Source organism: Lactuca virosa, chromosome 9, assembly GCF_052849685.1.
Source record: "Lactuca virosa cultivar CGN04683 chromosome 9, Lactuca_virosa_CGN04683_v6, whole genome shotgun sequence".
NCBI lineage: Eukaryota > Viridiplantae > Streptophyta > Magnoliopsida > Asterales > Asteraceae > Lactuca > Lactuca virosa.
The window spans coordinates 135,764,904-135,787,514 of NC_136434.1; the positions used below are offsets into that span (position 1 = coordinate 135,764,904).

A 22,611-nucleotide genomic window follows, 5' to 3' on the forward strand; every position below is an offset into this window, starting at 1 on the left:
GACTCTTCTTCAAAAGAAACACGATCAGAAACTGCAGTCATTGTTTGGAAATAGCAAATGAAAATTTTGAAACTAGATTTATTGAATTGCTTGAGATAGTTGGCAGAAAAGTAAAATAATCTAATATTTCCAAAAATTCTACATAATTCAACAGGCTAACAAACTGCATTTGACTTTTCAAAGTCATAACATATGAGTCTTTGTTCATCCTTCTTTCACAGAGGAATTGTGAGCATAGTAAACCTACTTTTTGAGACCGGGATTTTTAGTTTTTTGGGCACCTAACATGTTAGCCCAATAGGTCCAAATATTAAAATGGGATCACTATATAAATAAGAAGATACAAAAGCTATTGAAAAAGATGGGATACTAATATGACTCTTTTCTCTACAGAAACCTACAACAAGGTACTCTTGTTCGTCATTATTTTTCTTTTTACCATTTTTTGATTTTATTGAAGATTGATGATGAGATACACAAGCAAATACATCAAACTCATTTTTCTTTTTACCATTTTTTAATTTTGTTGAAGATTGATGAGATACACAAGCAAATACATCAAACTCGAAGGAAGGAAAAGAAGGAGATACATGCTTGATGTGCAGATGGTAGCGACAGGAAGAACGGAAGAGATGGAGATGCTTTTTCGGATGGAACAATCAAATGATGGGAAAAAACGCACATGGAATATCAATAGGAGGATATTTAATTTCACTTCTACCCTAATAAATAAACATCTTATTGACACTTGGCAAATTCTTATGCCTTTAGACAAATGGCATTTTCTTGATTTTTTAATTATCTAATATTCCACATGTAAATTTATTAGAATGCCACATGTAATGCAGACACATTGTTGAAGACACGTATATGTAATGTTTATGTTTCCTAAATTAAGTCCATATACAGAGCAACAAAGATACGTTTGCCAACTGATTAGCCTTCGATCACGGTGGATTGAAGGCTTCGATTTCAAAATCATATCGGTTCCATTTAACCAAATATTCTCTGTGTATGGACTATGTACTTATATGGAATGTTAAATGGATATCTATTTAGAATCGCATCAATCATGCGTAATCGTTCATCTTTTACTTATAGCAGGTAATAATTTCTAAAAATTTCTTTCAATTACATCTATATACATAATACATTCATGAGTCGTTTCCTTTCAATTTCGTTTATATATGCACGAGTCATCTTCTTCACGCTGGAAATCAACTGTCTTGAAGAATCTGCATTACCATCCCAACAACTACATAAGGTTAGTATTATGCCCATTTATATATGCACGACTCATTTCCTTTTAGTTTCGATTCTCTTCTCTTTTTTAACACAGTGTAACAAGGCCATTTGTATAATGTCCGCCAACTGTTCGATGTAATGCCAATCTCAATTTCTTTGTTTGAAATATTCAACATATTATGCCTTCTATATGAATGTGTTGTAAACAATAAAAGTGAAACACATATGACTTTTTTGCCCCTGCTCATAGGAAAGTGCGGTCAATAAACAACCGTCTTAGAAATTATGTAGCCATCTGCATATAAAAAAAAGTCAAACCATGTCATCAAGCAAGTTCAATAATGTTGCCGGGGACAATCAAAATGTCAACCCAAACATTTATAAAGATAAGCGAAAACAAATAAAAGATTATTTGGATAATAGAAGATCCATTCAGACTTGCACCACACCAATCGGTAATATGCTATATATTACATAATTTATCTTTCATCGATATAATGTATAATTAATTGTGTAATAATATATTCATTTGTTTATTATGTTTGTTTTATTTTTTTGTAATAATTAAAATATTTTTATTTCATAGAGTATATGGAGTGTGCTCAGCAATGTTTCAAATCTACTTCCAATTATACGACAAGAACTCCGTTATCTAAGTGTTCAAACATCTAATATTGAAGAAACAGCCACATTTGCAAATTGGATTTTGAATATAGGTGAAGGAAAGGTTGGTGGCTTAAACGACGGCGAGGCAATTGTTGATATACCAGATGATATTCTCATTACAGATTCATCGGATCCTATTGGTTCATTAATTACATTTGTCTATCATTCTATTGTTGAAAATGCCAATAATCCGATGTTTTTTCAAGAAAGAGCAATCCTTGCACCGAAAAATGAAGTTGTTCAAGAAATAAACAATCGTTTGTTAAAATTATTTCCTGGAGATGAAAAAGAATACTTAAGTTCAGACAGTCTTTGTCAATCGGAGTTTGTATACGATGACTTTGACGAATCTTTATACTCTCATGATGTTCTAAATAGCCTTAGACCTTCAGGTATGCCAATTCATAAATTGGTATTAAAATTCGGTGTTCCAGTTATGTTATTGAGGAATATTGACCAGAAATACGGTTTGTGTAATGGAACAAGGCTGCGAGTTATAGCATTGGGTAAGCGTGTTATAGAAGCAGAGATAATTTCTGGAAGTAACATAGGAAAACGTACGTTTATTCCAAAAATGTCACTGACCCCGTCGGATAAAAGGATTCCTTTCACATTTCAGCGAAGACAGTTTCCACTTGCTGTATGCTTTGCGATGACAATAAACAAAAGTCAAGGACAGTCGCTATCAAAGGTTGGTTTGTTGTTTAGACAACCAGTGTTTACTGATGGACAGTTGTATGTTGCATTGTCTAGAGTTAAACGCAGAGACGGATTGAAAATATTAATTTTAGACAACGAATGAAACCCTACCAATAAGACATCTAATGTTGTATTCAAAGAAGTATTTGGAAATTTATGATTTGTAAAAATTATTTAGAATATTTCATTAATGATTTTTTTTTTTTTGTATTTTGGGTTCAATTACATACTTATTCAATAAAGTCTTCACTTATATGTGTTGTATTATTTTAATATTTCGTTGATGTTCAAAATTTTATATTATTTATTTCAAGAAACCCGTGTAACACACGGGTCTTACACCTAGTTTTAGAATATATTCATACCAATAATTCCAATAACAAGTAAATACAAGTTGAATATTTATTAGAATTTGATTGTTGATAAATATTTATATTTCTTGCAATTAAATGGAACTTAATAATTTGTTAAAATAATAATTTTTAATATTAAGTATCAAAATTGTATCATAAGATATGATAAATTCGTGTACATCCTTTGGACTAAAAGGGTTTTGTTCTTTAAATAAATGTACATAAGTTTTATAAAATATAAAAATTGAAAGATCTTTATAAATCTTGTCTTCTTTCTTCTAAAACTAAGAAGGCTATCTGAGGGGGCAAAAAATATTGCTAGTTGATTATTATAAGAAGTTAGTTGTATTTTAGAAGCATGACAACTTACCATCATTAAGCATAGATGGTGTGTTAAGACACATTGGATAAAGACTAAAAGAAAGCTTCAAGGCTTTCAACCTCTTCTCACCATTTGATGAAAAAGTTAAAGACTATAATTTTAGGATATATGTTACTACAATGGAATAATATGGACCTATAATAACATAAAATTCATTTGAAGGGTATTTTAGTTAATTAATATGAAGTTATATATGGAAAATTCCGGATTTTAAGGGATAATTAATCCTATTAGTTTATTTTTTTTAAATAACTATTTTCTAGATTTTTGTTTATTCCAAAAAAAAAATGAAACAAAATTAAAATTGCAAATATGTCATTCTCATTCATTTATCATGTTTCATACAGAAAATAATGAAAAATATATATATTGCAAATTTATCATTCTCGTTAATGTAACATACAAGTACAAAACTGAAATTGTATTGAGAATATAAAAAATAAATGCGAAGAATATGTTAAATTCTAACTATTATTAAAACATTGATACTAAACCAAAAAGGTTTGTATTACATGTACAAAAATTTACCCATAAAATATATAACTTACAGCTTCTATTTCCCCACCCCCCCCCCCCCCCCCCCCCAAACCACCCACCACCAAATAATATAAGAAAATAATAATAAAACAAATTATGAATGATGATAGAGTCAATTACCTAAATATTAGACTTTTTAATGGATGATTTTGGATCTCGGATGCTGAATGAACTCTGAATAATAGACTTTCTAATGGATGATTTTGGATCTTGGATGATGAATGAACTCTGCTATTTAGAAATATAAATTTCAACAGAGAAGATTATGAGAGTACTCAAGTCTTACATATCATAACTCTAATTTATTCATTCGGGGCAAAACCCTTATTTTTACATGATAGAAGACTCTTCTGGAGAGTCCATGATTACAAAACGACAAATATTACCTAACAATTATTTTACATGACTAGACTATACCGCTAATACTCATTCTATATTATGAGACAAAACTCTACTTATAATACTTTACTTTCCCACTATCTTACATTATTAGAAACGACATAATTATATTATTACATTGTTAGTGCTTTATTTGACCATTACTTACGTAACTAGTAGAGTGAATCTTTGTTTATTACTTCTTTGTTTGCTCTTCTTTTTAGTGAATAAATTTTTTTGCTTGTTTGTTGTTATTCGTTCATCACTGTTTACCGTGAGCTCCATGTTTGGGTTAATAGACAGCCACATCGACATCTAATATGGAAACACAAAGTGGCATGTCATCAACTTTCTTTTCCACTTGGCGTCGGCAACCGGTTATAGTAGGTGGGTTACCCAAATTAACCGGTAAAAATCAAGGTTATACTCTTAGATGCAAAAAACATGAGACTTTAAAGAAAGTAATAATTGGTTAAGCCATAATAATACTAATCCTAAAAGTTTCTTTTTTTTTTTTTTTTTTTTTGGGGGGGGGGGGGGGGGGGGGGGGTAACTATCAAGCCCACTGATTCCATGTGACATTTGGACCTATTGGGCCAAGCTAACATGTAGCCGACAAACTAAAAAATCTGGTCTGAGACATTGGGTTTTATTATGGTCAACAAACCGCTCGGAAAGTGTTGGCTTCTTCGAAAAATGAACAGGAGTGTTCAGTTTGGCTTTTATCCCTTCAAAGTTCCAGTGGAAGAATTAGGGCACGCTTTGCTCAGTCAAGTTTTCAAAATCATACTACAATCTCATACCTGCAATTGAAATTTTCGGGTAAGTTTGATATTCTTCTTCAAGCTACTTGATCCATTATTTGTGATTTATATGCGTTATGTTAATGTGATGATAGTGGATAAGCAGGATAGAGTGAGCCATGGATCATTTTCGTTGAAGTGCTTGTTCTCTTCACTACATTTTGTCCTTCCGAGGAAGACTCATATGCTATGACTTTGAAAAGTCAAATGCGCTTCTTCGCCTGTTGAACTTATGGGGATTTTTTGGAAATATTAGATTATTTTTACCATTCCCAACTCTTTCAAGCAAATCAATAACCCTAGTTCAAGATTTTCATCTGCTATTCCCAAACAATGACTGCAGTTTCTGAACGTGTTTCTTTTGAAGAAGATTCTTCAATGCCGACCCTTACTTCTCAGTCAAGCAATTGTCAAGCCATTTTGAATCCATATAAGTATCCTAAATATCTTCAGATTATGGTGGAATGTATGAAATGTTCTTTTCTAAATAAAGCTTTGTCAACGGCTAAAGAGGTTCCAAGGAGAATCGTCACTCTAGCATTCACTACAGCAATTGTCGACAAAGTGAACGATACAGTTTCTTTTGAACTTCAAGGTGGGAATCGAAAAACAATTTCTAAGACAGATTTTGCAAAACTTTTATGTCTTCCAACTGAAGGACCGTATGTTACTCCAACAAGTGAAGAGCTCATTGATATGTTCAATTCTATGGGTCATGAACCTTATATGAAGAAGGTATCTGATTTCAAAAAGAGCAGGCTTCCTGCTGTTTGGAGTCTGCTATTTGGTTTCATTCTTCGTGGCTTAACAAGTCGTACTGGTGGATTGGATGCTGGACCCAAAGAGTTATTGTCTCTTATGTATGGGTTATATAAAGGTGTGAATGTTGATTTTGCTACTGTGCTTTGGAATGAATTTGTTGATAGCATCAAACATTCAAAAAGGGCAACTGAACTTTCTGCACATAGATTTTGGGCCTTAATAGTTTCTCAGGCTTATGAATTTCACAAAATTCCAATTGATGAGTCTGAAGTTCCGAAGATGCTGATTCATCAAATTAGTATTCCAACCAAAGCTGATCAATCTCATTTCTCTTTTGTTGGTCAAATTCCTGAAGAAATGTTGAGTTTGATTAAATGTCCAAGTAGGATTTTGGATCAATATAGGGCTTCTCTTATTATTCCTTACCCTGTTCGACCAACACCTCAAGAAGATGTTCAGATTACAAGAGTTACAAGAATGACTGCGCAGAAAAGAAAAACTCCATTTGTTAAAGTTGAAGCTATAAGAAAGTCAAAGCGAGTGAAGAAACCAAAGATTGTTGAAGAATCTGTTGACGAAGAAGAGGATGAGCAACAACATGAGGGTGGTTTGAATTTTGAAGAAGATATTCCTATAACCACAACCCAAACAGTTGTCAAAACTTCTTCAGTGGAGACAATTCCGATATCCGCTTCTACAACTCCAGTCGAAACTACATTGGTTGAGACAGTTCCCATTTCAGAACCTGTTTTTGAAACTCATATTTCCAAACCAATGTCTATCTCTGAACCTCTAACCATTTTTGAAGAAGAAGAAGAAGCGGTTGACGGATTTGTGCTTAAGGCCGGGGAAGATCCTTCTTTTGATGATGTTGTCGATGATTTTGAAATGGCTGCACTTGGTGAAGGTTTAGTTGATTCTGATGAAGAGGATGACGAAGATGATAATCAGTCGATGTCTAAAAGAGATTTTAAGAAGTTGAATCGTAAGCTTAATGTTGTATTACGATCTCTTGATTCCAATACTCAATCTGCCCAACATTCGAATCAAGAAAAAATGCTTGCTGATTGGTCAGTCATGCTTTCTGATCAAAACAAAAAGATTAATTCATTAACGAGTGGTTTTGATCTTTTTAAAGCCCACGTAAATATTGAAATCAATTCCCAAATGACGAAGGTACAAGAAGTTATGTTTAATGAGTGCAAAAATCTTCTTGATGAAATCTCGAAGATGAGAGAAGAGAATGAGAAGTCTTTAAACAAGGTATTTGGTGATCTCAAAAGTGAACATGAAAATTCTCTCAAAAGTCTAAATGAATCTCTTACGGAAGCGAAACAGAGAGAAATTACTTTACAAAATGAGTTGACGAAAGCGTTAGCCCACATTGAGTTTCTTCGCTCTTACACAAGTGTTGTTAATCCGATGATATCTTTGTCACCTTTGAAACAAGGGGGTGAAGGAGAAAGTCAGGAATTGAATCTCAAGATTCAAGACATCATTCTTATGTCATCCAAAGGTACTTCTTCATTTCAACCTTCGACATCTGTTCCTCTTCCATCTTCTGAATATACCTTACCATCTACCATATCAAACACTGTTGTATTTCCTGTTTCTACCCAATTCATAAAGAGTATTCCTTTCCCATTATCAAAATCTCTTTTAACTGGTTCAACTGCTGTTACTACGATGCCTTTATTAGGTTCTGAACCAACTTCAAAAGGAAAAGAAAAGACGGAAGTGCTAAGTAAGGAAGAATTGAGACAGAGAAAAACTGAGGAAAGAAACCGTTCCGAATTGAATTTTGATGCGGAGTACGTTAAAGGAGTTGCTGAAGAAGAAAAAATGGAAGCTGAGAATAGGGTAAAATTGATAAGAAGTCTGGGATTTTCTGAAAATACTGTGTTTGACCTTGTTCCGAAAGAAAGCTACTCAGTCATCAATTCTTTGGAAAAGCAATTTGATTTTCCTATATCTCCAAGGGCATATGGCTATCCTATAATGGGTCCAAAGACTAATGAAAATATTGGTGATTTGTCATATAACGAAAGACTTGTTCGTTTCTATGCTCTTGTTGGGAAACCTTCAAAATATTCCTGGAGTCCAAAGATGATCAGAAGCGTTGAGTCTGTCATGAAGACTGAAACTTTTGAAAATGTGTTTCAGAATTTCAAGTTTGTTGTTCGGAGAGACATTATGGATGATATTACTTTCACGATTGCTGATTTCCCAAATCTGAATCCACATGATTTAGTTATTTTGCTGAAGCTTTCAAAAGAATGGGGTTTGAAGCCAAATTCTGTTGTGATGCAGTCTATCAAGGCTTTTCTCCGTTACTATTACAGAGATATAGCTCGAACTGATATAGTCTTGGCTGGAGCTATAAATCAGAAAGTAAAGTTACCAAATAAAGATGCCGAAGGAATTAATAATATTGGTGGTGGAGAAATGGTTACAGAACCAACATGGGGTTCAACTTATTCAGTTAGGGTAGCAGGTGGTAGATCAAGGAAAGTATTCTTCAGGATGAATGAGAAAGAGAGATTCCCTAATAATGTGTTGGAGGGAATGATTCAAAGGATTATGTTGAATTCTAAGAATTCCGAACCTGAGAGAAAGAAAGCAGTGGATATGCTAAGGTGGTGGTTGAAGGTCAGAGAAGTTTTGTTGGAATTGGTTCCTGTTTTATTCCCAGAATTGAAGAAAGATTGATATTCAAAGTTACTGGCCACAAAGGCGGAGTTTGTTTAGTGTCGAAGTAGTTGTTGCAGTCATAACAGATCCCAAATACTCAGTTTGGATTTTTGTCGCTTGAAAGTTCCAGTGGAAGAAGTTAGCTGCCCAATCGACATTGACAATAGCCCATCTTGTTTCAGAATTGTGTAACATTGAATGTTTCTGATAAAAGTTTGATATTGTTCTTCAAGCTACTTGAACCATCAGTTGTACTTGTACTGTATATACTATGACTTTGAAAAATGTGTTTCTTTATCTGTTGAACTTATGTGGAATTTTTGGAAATATTACGCACTGACACATTGAAAACAGAGAATGTGTATGAAATTAGATTTCATAAGCAGTATATATTCAGAGCTCTACAACTCATAGTAGGTTAAATGATAGCAATTCTTATTAAGATACCTACAGAATTGGTTTAAGAATGTAAATGACAATGTGGGAAAATTTCATTGTTTACAGACATTTTTCTGCTTTCTTATGCAGGGAAACTGTGAAAATTTCAGCTTTTGATAATGGAATACGTAAGCTTGATCCCAGTTCATCTTTAGTTAAATATGATATATATGATAAACCAGAAACAATCTTTAATTTGCAAATTTTATGTTTGTATGATTTTGATGCACGTCCACCTGTCATGTTTACTTACAGTAGAAGAAATAAGTGAGGGACAATTTAGTCAATTCATGTTTGTGTTAATTGTTTGATTGATTGGATGAAGTGTTTGTTCTCTTCCTGACCCTATGATACTGGTTCTATTTCTTCATTCTGATGAAGAGTCATACTTTGATTTTGAAAAAATAAATGCGTTTCTTTGCTAAATGTCAGATATAATCAGAAAGTTTGTCATAAGTCTACACACATAGCTTCTTTGTTGGAAGAATGATTGATACCTAAAAGATACGAGGCAATTAGGTTTCAGCTATGTCCTTTAAGGTTGTCTGCTGAGCTACATTGAGGATTTCATAATCTTTACGGTTTTAACAACAGTGCACCTAATTGATAGCAATTTTTATTAAGATATTCAGAGATTGATTCAAGAATGTATATGGCAATGTGGAGAAATTTCATCTGTTAGTAGCCATTTTTTCTGGTCGAGTTAACTAAGATATACATGATAAACCATTTTACCTTTAAATGAAGGTCGAATCTTTATCCATATAAGTAGTATCAACTAAAAATTGTAAATTGACCGTTTTACCCTTGAATGAGAAGCAAAATTATTATTCGTATAAGGTGGATCAATGAAAAAGTGTAAACCGACCGTTGCCAAATCTTTATCCATATAAGTAGCATTAACCAAAATGTAGTTGACCATTTTACCCTTAATGGCCAGCATAAAAACTGGGCTAATTGCCTGTTTTACCCTTTAGATGAAAAACAAAATGTTTTTTTTAATAAAAGGAACATTATCTGACTGTTCTACCCTTGAATGACAGGAAGTAGACCAAACATTCTTTCCGAAATCAGAGGCAAGCTCCTCCGGCAGCGAACCATGCCCTTTAACACAGGAAGACTTCCAGATATCCAGATACTGATCGGGGTGGAAAGATTCCGGTGCCCCGAGATTCTTTTCCACCCAAACCTAATTGGAATTGAACAAGTAGGGTTAGACGAGATGGCTGGGGTATCAATACAAAGGCTCAAATCAAGAGGTCAAAGATTGGATTTGGAAGAAGAGGTGATGGGAATCACCAGTTCCGTCCTCATAACCGATGAGAGTTGTCTTTACCCTGAAATGAGTGAAAGTTTAGAAGCCGGAATTAGAATGATGAGGACATGTGGGACCCCTATAAGGATTCTGAAAGCAGCAGATGTTGTTATTGACACGTGGCGTGGTGCTGCTTCCTTTGCATCCACCGTGCATTTCTCAAGATTAGTTCTTAATAAAATGGATTATTATGAGAAAGGTGATTCCTGCACCTTCTTCCGTACAACATCTCAAATGGTGGTAGGTCAATACTGGCATGGTAACTATTATTGTATGAGAACTCGTCCAGTGGGAGGTAAGTCTCCTAACTCCCTCCAAAATCCAACACACAAGCTCGGAGCATATCCTCGAGCGTCTGAATCATCCGCTCGTTCTAGCCATCGGTCTGAGGGTGGTATGTTGTACTAAAGTTCAATTGAGTAGCCAACTCCTCATGAAAATTCCTCCAAAATCTGGAGGTGAAACGAACATCCCGGTCCGAAATCACCGATACTGGCACTCTGTGCCGAACTACTACCTCCCGATCATAGATGTCCACTAACTTATCTACAGATATACTCTCGACAATCAGTACGAAATGCACACTCTTGGTCAATCTATCAACAATGATCTAGATGGAGTCAAAACCACGTGTCTTCCTTGGCAATTTGGTGATGAAATTCATGGTAATCTCTTCCCACTTCCACATGGGAATGGGTATGTATCTTGCCGTGGGGTCTCTAATGCTCGACCTTGACTTTCCTGCAAGTCAAGCACCGCTCCACAAACCAAACTATTTCCCTCTTCATATAGGGCCACCGATAACTCAACCTTAGATCCATATACATTTTCGTGGCCTCCGGATGGATAGAAAACTTTGACTTATGCACCTCCTCTAAAACCATCTGTCTCACCCCACCTGATGCCGGAACCCAAACTCTACCACATTGAGTCAACAACCCTCGGCTGTCTCTGGCAAATAAGGGAACGTGTCCTCTGATCCGCTCGGTCTTTCAGTTTTCCTTTTTCAACCTCTCTACCTGATCCTTCTTGATCAAATCCATCAAAGGTGAAATGACATTAATCCTCAAGCAGGTATCCCGGATAGATGAACTCATAGTCTTGCGGATCAAAGCATCGGCCACCACATTGGCCTTCCCAGTGTGGTATAGGATCTCACAATCATAATCATTTACCACATCCAACCATCCCCACTGCCACATATTCAGATTCGACTGGTCCATCAAATACCTCAAACTTTTATTGTCAGTGTAGATAGTACACCGAACCCCATACAAATAGTGTCTCCAAATCTTGAAGGCGACAACCACAGCCCCCAACTCCAAATCATGTGTAGGGTAGTTCGCTTCATGAGGCTGCAACTGCCTCAAAGCGTAAGCAATCACGTGACCCCTCTGCATAAGAATCGCTCCCAAACCCGAAATAGAGGCGTCACAATAAACCATGAAATCATCCAAGCCATAAGGGAGCGCGAGAATCGGGGCCTCACACCATCTCTTCTTCAGAGTCTAAAAAGCTTACTGATGATCAGGCCCCCACCGAAAGGTCACATTCTTCTTCGTCAAACGGGTCAAAGGCACTACAATCTTGGAGAAATCCTGGATAAATCTCCGGTAATACCCTACAAGACCTAAGAAAATTCGAATCTCAGATGCGGTCCTCGAAACCTCCCACCGCATCACGGCCTCGATCTTCGTCGGGTCGACCAATATACCCTTCTAGTTGACGATGTGTCCCAAAAATTGCACCCCGTGCAACCAAAACTCACACTTGGAGAACTTGACATAAATCCTCTCTCTCCTCTGGGTCTCTAGTACCTCTCATAAATGATCCTCGTGCTGCTCCTTGGTCTTGGAGTAGACCAGAATATCATCGATGAGTACAATCACAGACTGATCCAACATCGGCCTGCAAACTCGGTCCATGAACGTTGTAGGTGCATTCGTTAGCCCAAATGGCATCATCACGAATAAGTAATGAACATAGACAGTTTTGAAGGCTGTCTTCTGCACATCATCGTCCCTGGCCCTTATCAGATGGTACCATGATCACAAATCAATCTTGGAAAACGAAGATGTGCCCTGAAGCTGATCAAACAAGTCGTCAATCCTCGGAAGTGGGTAATGGTTCTTCAGCGTTAGCTTATTCAACTTCCGATAATCGATGCACATTCTGTATGAACCATCTTTCTTCTTCACAAACAGAATCGGTGCTCCCTATGTAGAGCTGCTCGGACGAATAAAACCCTTGTCTAGCAACTCCTGAAGCTGCGTAGACAACTCCTGCATCTCAGGTGGCGCTAGGTGATACGACGTCTTGGATATCGGAGCTGCACCAGGTACCAAATCAATCCAAAACTCAACCTGCCTCTTAGGAGACCCTCCTGTTAAATCCTCAGGAAACACATTGGGGAAATCCAGAACAATAGGCACCCCACTCACATCCATCGTGTCCCCTAACTCGAGTGTCTGCAACATAAGCTATAAACCCAGAACAACGTTGCTGCAAATATCTCCTGGCCCTCGCATCTGAACAGAGACCTGGCCCATACGAAGTTCCCTCTCCAAGAATTACCAGTACTCCCCCACTTGGGATTCGAACTCTCACCAACTGCTGCTTGCAATCAATCATGGCCCCATTGGGGACCCAACCAATCCATCCCGATGATAACCTTCAATTATCTGAATGGAATTAGCACCAAATCGATAGAGAATCTCTCGCTAAACAGATTCAAGACACACCCACGGAAAACCCTCGAGGCACTCACAGTACGGTCATCCACAATCTCAACTTCTAGTGGGGAATCCAATGTCCCGGGAGCATCACAAAACTTCTTGCTGAGCGCAAGAGATACAAAGGATCGGGTAGCCCTCAAATCAAACAGGACATGATCGGTCAAACTATTGACCAAAAAGGTCCCTATACATAATCAACATAAAATAAGCAGGAAATAAAGAAAGCAATAAAAGATAGAGATAAGACACATACCCGTAACCACATCTGGTGTTGCGCGGGCCTCATCAGTAGTCAGCTGAAATGCCCTACTCTTCACTACAGGGGCCTCCGCCTTGCCCTAGAGGCCATCAGTAATATTCAATGTGGCTGGAGCAGGCGCCGCCACAGCTCCCCCTAACAATCTCGGGCAATCAGCCTTTTTATGGTCAGTCTGATTGCAATGGAAGCAAATCAGTGTGCTCTTGGGGCAATCCCTACTCCCACGAATAGTTTTCCCACACCTGTAACAACCCGAATCCGCCGACCGACACACCCTACTATGCTGCTTACCACACTTTTTGCAGTGGCCTCGGCCCTGCTGGCCCCTGGAATGCAAATCAGAAACCTTGGGTTTCTTGGTCTGGCCAACAACAATCTGCACCTGCTCCGGCTCGCACTTCGTTTGAAGCTCAAACTCAATCTCCCTCTCATGGGCCCTCTCAATCATATCATTCATGGTCTTGCACCCCGAAAAGCTCACAAACTCTCTGATGTCATCTCTCAACATGTCATGTGTAACATACACAAAAGTCTCAAATATTTTAAGCTTTCAAAATTACTCAAAAACCATCATTTTTTACAAATTGTTTTTAAATTAAGTTCAAGATCAGAGAATTCCCAAAATCGTGAAATAAAATATAAGGAGGTGCACGATCACGCCTCCGGCTTTCCGCGATCCTCGGAAGTACCTGAAACACAATCTAAATCTGTAAGCCCAAAGCTTAGTGAGATTCCCCCAAAATACCAATACATAGCAAACAACACAAATATAATAACAACATACTATGGGCCCAATCAACCATCGGGTTGGAATACCCAAGCTCTCAACCATCGGGTTGGAATGCCAACATCCTATGGGTCCAATCATCCTCGGGATGGAATACCTTAGTCCCTCAACCATCTGGTTGGAATGCCTCGGCCTGTTGGCTTACACACAAAGCAGTGAAGCCTCAGCCACCAACCAATCATGTGCACATAATACAGATAAACATACTACTAACTGGTCAGCAAACAGACAGACAGATCTCAAAGATCACTAAACATAGCAACATCCTAATGCCAGGATACCGATCTTAACAGATTACTACAACACTATAGCATGCATAGCAGGATATCAAATCCAAAGGGTCGGCCTTGGTGCCTTCGACCCGCAAGTACAGTGAGGAAGACTCACCTCACAAGTAGTGTAGAACTGATAAGGTCTGACTCTGAATCTCAGCTCCCGACTCAATGCCTATAACCACCATGACCAATTCCATCAAAATCCCAAAATACCCAAAATGCACTCAAAGTCAAACTTGATCAACCATTGTCAAAGTCAAGGTCAACGGTCAAGGTCAACAGTCCATGCTGACCCAACTTGTCGAGTGCACCAATAAACTCGTCGAGTTCCTATAGAAATCAGAAGGTCAGGAAAATCCCAGCCAACTCATCGAGTTGGCTTGCAAACTTGTGGAGTTTGCTCGAGCTTAATACATTCAGCTGATCTTATGATTTCAGGGACTCCAATGCTCAAATCTAACCTCAAATGCTATCAAAAAGGAGAACCAAGATGCACCCTGCAACTGATCGAAGAGATCAGCAATCCGCAGAAGGGGATAACGGTTTTTCATCGTTAACTTGTTCAACTCCCGGTAATCAACAGACATTCGATGTGAAACATCCGTCTTTTGACGAATAAAATTGACGCTCCCCATTAAGAACTAATCGGCCTGACGAACTGCTTGCCTAGCAGTTCCTACAACTGAGATGACAACTCTTTCATCTCGGGTGGTGCCAAACGATACAATTGGCAATCAGGGTTGCACCTGGCACGAGGTCGATCCTAAACTCGACCTGCCTCTCTGGAGGCACACCGGGTAACTCCTCCGGAAATACATCAGAGAACTCCCTGACTACCGAGACCTCTGAGACTGAAACCTAATCCCCAACATGCGTATCCACCACATAAGCCAAATAACATGCACACCTGTGCTGAATATACTGCCGAGCCCTGGCTGCCGAACAAAACCCCGAACCCATCCTGGTGCCCTCTCCATAAATTACCAGTTCTCCCCCACATGGGGTTCGAACTACCACGCGTTGTCCCTCGCAATCGATCATAGCACCGAAACGACTCAGCCAATCCATACCCACAATCACACAGACATCCCTCATGGGGATAGGGATCAAATCGATCGGAAAGGATACCCTAAAGATCTCCAGAACGCAACCCTGATACACCGAAGAAGCATAAATCTCGTGTTCGTTGGCGATAGAAACTCGCAACGGACACTCAAACTCCCTTAATGGCATAACTGTTGGGTTTTGAGCATTCTAACACTCCTATGGTGTACATGCAACCCTATAAACCTTGGATCTATGTTTTCTCTATTATACATGCAAATATTAACTATTCCAAGGTTTCATCCTAACTAGCATATTATGAAGCACCTATACTACAAAGTTCTAGTTAGATGACATACCTTTTGATGTAGCTTGATGTCTTCAAGCTTTAAGAGTTTAGCCCCAATAGTGTGGAATCCTCAAATGGAATCACAAATCACCAAAACACCTTGGAAGAACTTGAGAGAATATGTATGCACACTAAAATCGGCCCACTCTTATTTTCACACACTTGTGCCAATTTTGTGAGCCAAGGACCCCTTTATATATTATGAAGGATTAGGGTTACATCCATGTAAACCCTAATATCCATGACCTTTCATTTACATAGGATCCATGGGTTAAAAGCTCCATGGACCATCCATGAAAGCTTAGCCCAACCTAAATGAACTTGGCCCATTCCATATATATAAGAGTCCATATTTAATTAGTTCTTTTTGATCACTTAATTAATTCTAAATTAATTCTTGATCAATACTAATTAAATAATATGATTCCATATTAATATATTAGAACTTATAATATATTAATATAAATCATAAATATACTATTCTCAAAAGACTATCCATATAAATTGTGTCGGTGAAGTGCAACCCAAATGGACCATGCCGGGTCGGGTCAAGTACATACCAAATATAGTTATGGACTTAGACATTAATCCAACAGTCTCCCACTTGGATAAGTCTAAAACTATTATTGAGTATGACTTCAAAACCTAACTGGCAATCGTAGCTCTTAAAGTCGTTGTCGAACTCTGACCTTGTCAATGACTTGTCCATTAGATAAGGGATCATATATTCCTCCATTCTAGATATCATATGGAATGAGACATGGATTATAATCATTCTCTCTGTCCATTTGTTGTTTCCCGATTTTCGATTTATGATGACTGACTGATTGAACAAATCAAATCAGTCCTGGCTTGGCCAAGCACTCACATGTGTCATCGCTAAATCATCGAGGGGCCCACAAATATCGCTTTTATCCCGAAGGTAAAAGGAATGGATAAACTTCGACTCATATGGCTTGTTCTACTACTTGTTGAATCATACACAAAGGCACGTTTTATAACATCGAGTTACCAAATGCGTTTTCGTGCAATCAATGTTTAACCAACTCATAGTAACAACTCATATCTCTAGGTTTGAAGAATATAAGATATTATCGTCTCATGATCACTCGTGATAAAATCCATGAAGTGATTCAAATGAGCGCGGGTTGAATCCAATACTCAGAACTTATGAGCACTCATGAGTGTTGTAGCACCACTTTGTCCACCAACTTGGACCTCTACAAACCAACCCATGACAGTCTTGATTCATATCTACTTCCAACATATGACCGACTGTGGATGGTTTGAATAACTTAATCATTCAGGAAGAGCGACTTAGTTATTCTGGAAGTCAAAACATGCAAAGTGAAACACAAGAATAAATGAATCAAATATGGTATCAAACTCTATGAATATAAATAAACACTTTTATTTATCACCATACTGATTACTCATTATTCATTGTTTCGGTTTTATCAACTTTATACTTGAATTAAAAACACTAGTTGTCCCATGCTCCAAGCATGTACACTATGTTTTTCTTAAACAATAGCTTTGCCATACACCAAGTATGCACTCTATGTTTGTCTATGATCCTTACTTTGTGAACTAGATCGATTGAACATAATTTCAATGATTCTCTTTTCACACTCCCAAATCGTTATCGAAAAAATGTAAGAATTCCAAATTCCTATCATTTATCGAAATCTGTTTAGATTTTAAACTTATATGCACTGACCCTCTTGTAATGAATGTGTACAAAGTCACAAAACTTGTCAACAATCATTACAGGGCATTCCAATGAAGATCAACTTCATGGAAATTAAGTCTCATATTCAAAGTACATAGCTTTGAACATGCTTCTTGCATTAAGTTTTTCTAATCTTACACATATAACTTCCACCTATGGAGACAACTCCATATTCCCATTTTGACTACCCCTTCTGAACAAGAGTTGCCTCTTTTCAGATTAGGTCAATATGGTCCTTCCAAAGTTAACACTATACTTCCAACTATCCTTGAGCAACAAATCTTTGGTAAAGCCTTAGATTGTCCTCGACAATTGCTTAATCACTTTAGTCATATCCAATTCTAGATATTTTCCTCTTAATGCCCCCGGGCATTTGGAAAATTTAGAAAGGATGAATATTATAGCACATGCAATCGTTCTTGTACCCAAAGCAAATGGGACACGATTCATGATGGAGAAAGACATGATTCTAGACCAGTCTTTTGCTACAATATTTTTTATTTGCCATGTTCTCAAGATTTGACTATGAACAGGGATGTCGTAATCATAATCGAATTTTGAGAACGCAATATATAGAATTTCCTTAAGTTGAACCAATCCAACATGAAATTCATATATATATATATATATATATATATATATATATATATATATATATATATATATATATATATTCTTGACTAAAGATGATTAAAATCTCAATCTAAGCTTAAAATCTCACTCTAAGCCTTTTAGAATTAACATGAAGTATAATATCATCTCCCTTAATTATAGCAAAACAACTTTTTCAACCCCTGCAACCTCACGGATTGAAACTTTTGTTTTCTATAATTAACATTGCTAACTTGCAATACTTATCATAATTATCATGCTCCCACTAACATGATGATTATTAGCATAACACTCATGCTCCCACTAGCTTTGACATGTATCCAGAAAACAGCTGGACTTCTAGAAGTCAATACTTTATTGACTTTCTTACCAAAGTTCAGATTTCTGATACTAGATTGCTTTGATAAGACTTTATCAAAATCATAAACCTTATTTTAGACAGCTCACAGGTGTGTCTAAACAATTTCAGAACTATGAAAAGGGATGCCGTAATCACAGTCTCAATTGTTTAGATTTTTGCCATTTCTCATAAGTCCATGTTAGTGTGTCGGATAACCATGCACGCTCCACTTAACGACTTTGAGAATGCAAAGATTACAATTGCTATCTTACTTAAAATCTACTTGGTGGAAGTGTTTCCTCACCATCATTTTCATGAATCGGAGATAAACCTTATAACCCTTAGATTTTATGGTGTATGTGTTCTTATCTACGTGAATTTGTCAAAACCATAATCACAAGACTAGGTTAGTGACAAATCCTAACTCATATGGATTGAACTTGTGCAATCTTAATCTCTTGCCACCTGGCAGCACAAGGGCCTGCCATTGCTTCCAAGTAGTTATGCAAACAATTGAGAACATGTAGAACTCAAATGTTATAGCCAACTTAAATGGAATGGGCACAGAAATGTCAACACGATAGGTTATAAACCTCTAGTTGTGTGCTAGTGATGAAATACAGGTTTTATTCTTGATTAGTTCTTGAAACCATTTCAGGATCTTTTAAACTCCCACTGTCTTCTTGACCAATAAGACTTTCTTGCCAAATATTCAAGAAGTAGTGTGGATTCTTAATCAAGACAAACACTTCACACAATTGGCCTTAGTTGGTCTTTGTTTTATCCAAAACATCACAACTTACCAATTTCAAATGTACAAGAGTAGAAAACTTTTACTCTTACATTTGACAAGTGTTATAAACCTTCTTTAAGATGTGTCACTCAAATTACAATCTTGGAGTATGTCTCTAAGATTTGTTTTGGAACGAAGTATGACTCATCTTCTTGATTTGACCACTTCAACAATTCATGACTTCTCTTCTTAGCTATCAGAATGCACTTAGAGGATGAATTGTGATATGGTCTCATAATCTTTAAGATGACCATTAAAAATGATACTAAAGTACTCTCCCATCTTTTCAGATTTGAGAAACTTTTATCCTTCTGTCTAATTTGATTCTTCTTATTCGTTCTGCTATACATTGGAACTTTTCCAATGTCTCAGACTTATACTTAAGCTTGTAAGTATAACCATATTTACTAAAATTTAGTAAATCATGACGAGTAGTCTTATTGATCTTTTGTGGTGGACTCTGATCAGTGCACAAGGATGTGTACTTGATCCCTTAGTCCTTCACTTGACTCACATATACATGTGAACAAGGAACTAGTCTTAAATTTTTCCAAAAATGAAACTTCTCATTCATCATACTATACAACTTGCATGATTCCAAGTTTCGGTCCAATTGGAACTTGGGTGATGAGAATCTTTCCTTACTTGGTAAATTTAGACACTATCACAAATGAAAGAATCAAATTCATTTTTCCAATGTTGCTAGAAACATACAAACATCAAGTTTTCATAAATGCCATTGCAAGGAGATATAAAATAAAGTAAAACTTTTATTCATTTATAAAAATACGGAAAAACTTTTCCTTATAATGCAACTTGAAATGAAAACTATGCTATTACATGTTTCCTAGCAATCTATCATAACTCCTAAGAAGTAGCTCAAGAATCTGATCTTCAACCAAGCGATAGAAATCCATATTCGCGATCAGATTCAGCATACTCTTTTCTTTAAGTTTCCTTCCCTTTGCTTGATCCTACTAAATATCAAAATGCAACCGAGTCACATTTTGGATTAAGAATCATCAACTGGTAACTTAATAGAATTAGATAGTGGACCTACCTGAAGCAGAGTCAAACTGTTGATTCTTCTTTCTTTCAGGTAGCTTGGGCAGCTTCGCTTCCAATGCCCCTTTTCTTCACACTGAAAACATATAGACTCTTTGGGAATGGTACAAAAGGCTATTCCAGACTTAGACTTTCACTTTACCTTCCGGTCAACCGGGTTGACCAAGGCCGAGCCCTTTCCATTGGGAAGAGAAAGCTTTTCTGGACTTCCAATGTTACCATTGTCCATGTCCATGGAAGTTTGAGAAATAGACCTTCCATCCATATTTGCTTGACTATTGCACCAAATCATTTCTGATTCAGCAACAATAAGAAAATAAGAAAGATCCATTAGGGTCATGTCGTGATCTGTCACATAGTAGTCTTTCTATATGACTCAGGAAGTGACTGAAACACCCAGTCAATAGCCAACTTCCTTGGGACAACGACACCCAACATTCTCAACATGTCACTGTGTGACTTCAGTCCTAAGACATGAGTGCACACAGGACTTCCAATTTGATGTTTTATTGTGAGTAGGGATTGAGTGATCTTGAACTTTTCAAGTCTTTAAGCTTGTGGGCCAGGGAGAATAATTAGAGGAGGTGGAGGAAGAGAAGTATGACTTCCACGAGCCAAACTCGGGAAGTCATATTCATTAGGAAAGCTTGGTTTGGGAAGATCATTGTTGTCTAAACCAGACATCAACAATGGGAGAAATTCACGTAAAGTTGATTTAAGTCCTTAATATAACACCCAATATGATATATTAAGGCTAGGACCCAACAAACTATTTTATAACTTGGAAGAGGGATGCCGTAATCCAAGCTATAAAATATTTGAAGGTAGGTGAATGACGATTCACCAATTTCCACCAAGATAAACGAAATGTATTATTAGGTTTTAATTGGTTTTGAAACTCCTAGATTCTTTTGAGATTCATTGAACTTTTCAATGGCATGTTTCAATCTCGAGTGTGCCCTTCAGGTTTTGTGACTGGGATGTCGAGGATCACAAAACAAGGTGTGAAGTAACCATGTAAATATACTTGGTACCCTTAATATTTAGCCCTCAATCGATGTGCCGGTTAACCACACACGCTCCAACGATATTATGATAAACATTAAGTTACCCTTTACCTACCTTGTTAAGTCCAGGTTAGTGTGCCGGTTAACCACACACGCTCCACTAACAGCTTAAACAAAGTGCAAAGTGTAATTTCATGGATTAGCACCTTATTCACATTTTCCTAAGTAACTAAGATTGGGAATTTATAAGTGTTTAGTTACTTAGTATTTATCATTATACTTATAATGAAGGGAGAATTATAGTCCTTGTCCTACCTGTTCGGCTAACGACCCTCCACCGGTCAAGGAAGCGGTGAGTGAGAGTGTATACCCATTAAACTGCCATTTTATAGGCAGTAACCTTATACCCCCCTTATAGACCGGCTTCGTGAATGAGGCCTACTAATGGTAAGACGACTTGCTCTTATACATATAATATATTAAACTTTTAATATTATAATAGTATAAGGGTGTATTTTAGACATTTAAAATACTTGGTGGTTTAATCTATTAATTAAACTAGACTTTTAATTTAATTAAACTCAAACCATATATTTATGGATTTAATAATACTCTTTTAATTAAACGCTTTAATTAACTATTAATAAAGTCCATAAGAGTTAATTTGAACTATTCAACAAAACATCATAATTCCAATTATTAAACTCAAAATTAAAACCATTTAATTAATTGTTTAAGTTATGAACCCAAGAGTTTTAGAATTCAATTCTTTTTTTCATAAAAAACTTTTCTCAAATTCCAAACTTGAGGGCAAGTTTTGTAATTCTTGAAAACCTTTGGATTCCATAACTTATGGAATTAATGGTGTTTTATGATGAAACTTTCCATGTTCCATAACTTAAGAACAAGTTATGGAATTCTTTAAAACATTAACACCAAATTTTGTAACTCCATAAAAACTTTGAATCAATTTTATTTTTTTTAAAAACTTTCATATCCATAACTTATGGAAGTTTAAAAAACCCTTAAGATCACAACTTTAAAAAAAACTTTTGAGCTCCAAAATTTTATTACAAAATTTGTAACTCCTTAAAACATTTAGATCAAACTTTTAAAACTAATAAAATAATCATATCATTTTATCTTTTACTAAATTTGACCTAATTCAACTCATATAACAAATGATTCAAATTTTACAAATAATTCGTTTTTCACAAAACAAGTAATTATCTTAAAATTTGACAAACGTCATGTTTTTTTTCCTTTTTTTTCAACTTGAAAATAAAACATTTGTATCAATATAACAGAAAACAACCCATGGCTCTGATACCACTGTTGGGTTTT

General features: G+C 36.5%; 2 protein-coding genes across 4 annotated transcripts; both read left to right on the forward strand.

The window, feature by feature from the left end:
• Positions 1-374: 374 nt before the first annotated feature.
• Positions 375-2,713, forward strand: LOC145139826 (uncharacterized). Its single transcript, XM_079073520.1, has 4 exons — positions 375-407; positions 461-480; positions 533-608; positions 1,832-2,713. Exons 1-4 carry the CDS (start codon positions 375-377, stop codon positions 2,711-2,713), a joined length of 1,011 nt encoding a protein of 336 aa, XP_078929646.1.
• A 2,227-nt stretch (positions 2,714-4,940) lies between these two features.
• Positions 4,941-8,822, forward strand: LOC145136831 (uncharacterized). 3 transcript variants are annotated; one of them, XM_079070942.1, is made up of 3 exons: positions 4,941-5,082; positions 5,170-7,341; positions 7,525-8,822. In XM_079070942.1, the coding sequence occupies exons 2-3, from the start codon at positions 5,397-5,399 to the stop codon at positions 8,532-8,534; spliced, it is 2,955 nt and encodes a 984-aa protein (XP_078927068.1). In that variant the 5' UTR covers positions 4,941-5,082; positions 5,170-5,396; the 3' UTR covers positions 8,535-8,822. The 3 variants fall into 3 exon arrangements, with proteins under 3 accessions (XP_078927068.1, XP_078927067.1, XP_078927066.1); XM_079070941.1 differs by having other exon boundaries at positions 5,159-8,822; XM_079070940.1 differs by having other exon boundaries at positions 5,170-8,822.
• Positions 8,823-22,611: the final 13,789 nt, after the last annotated feature.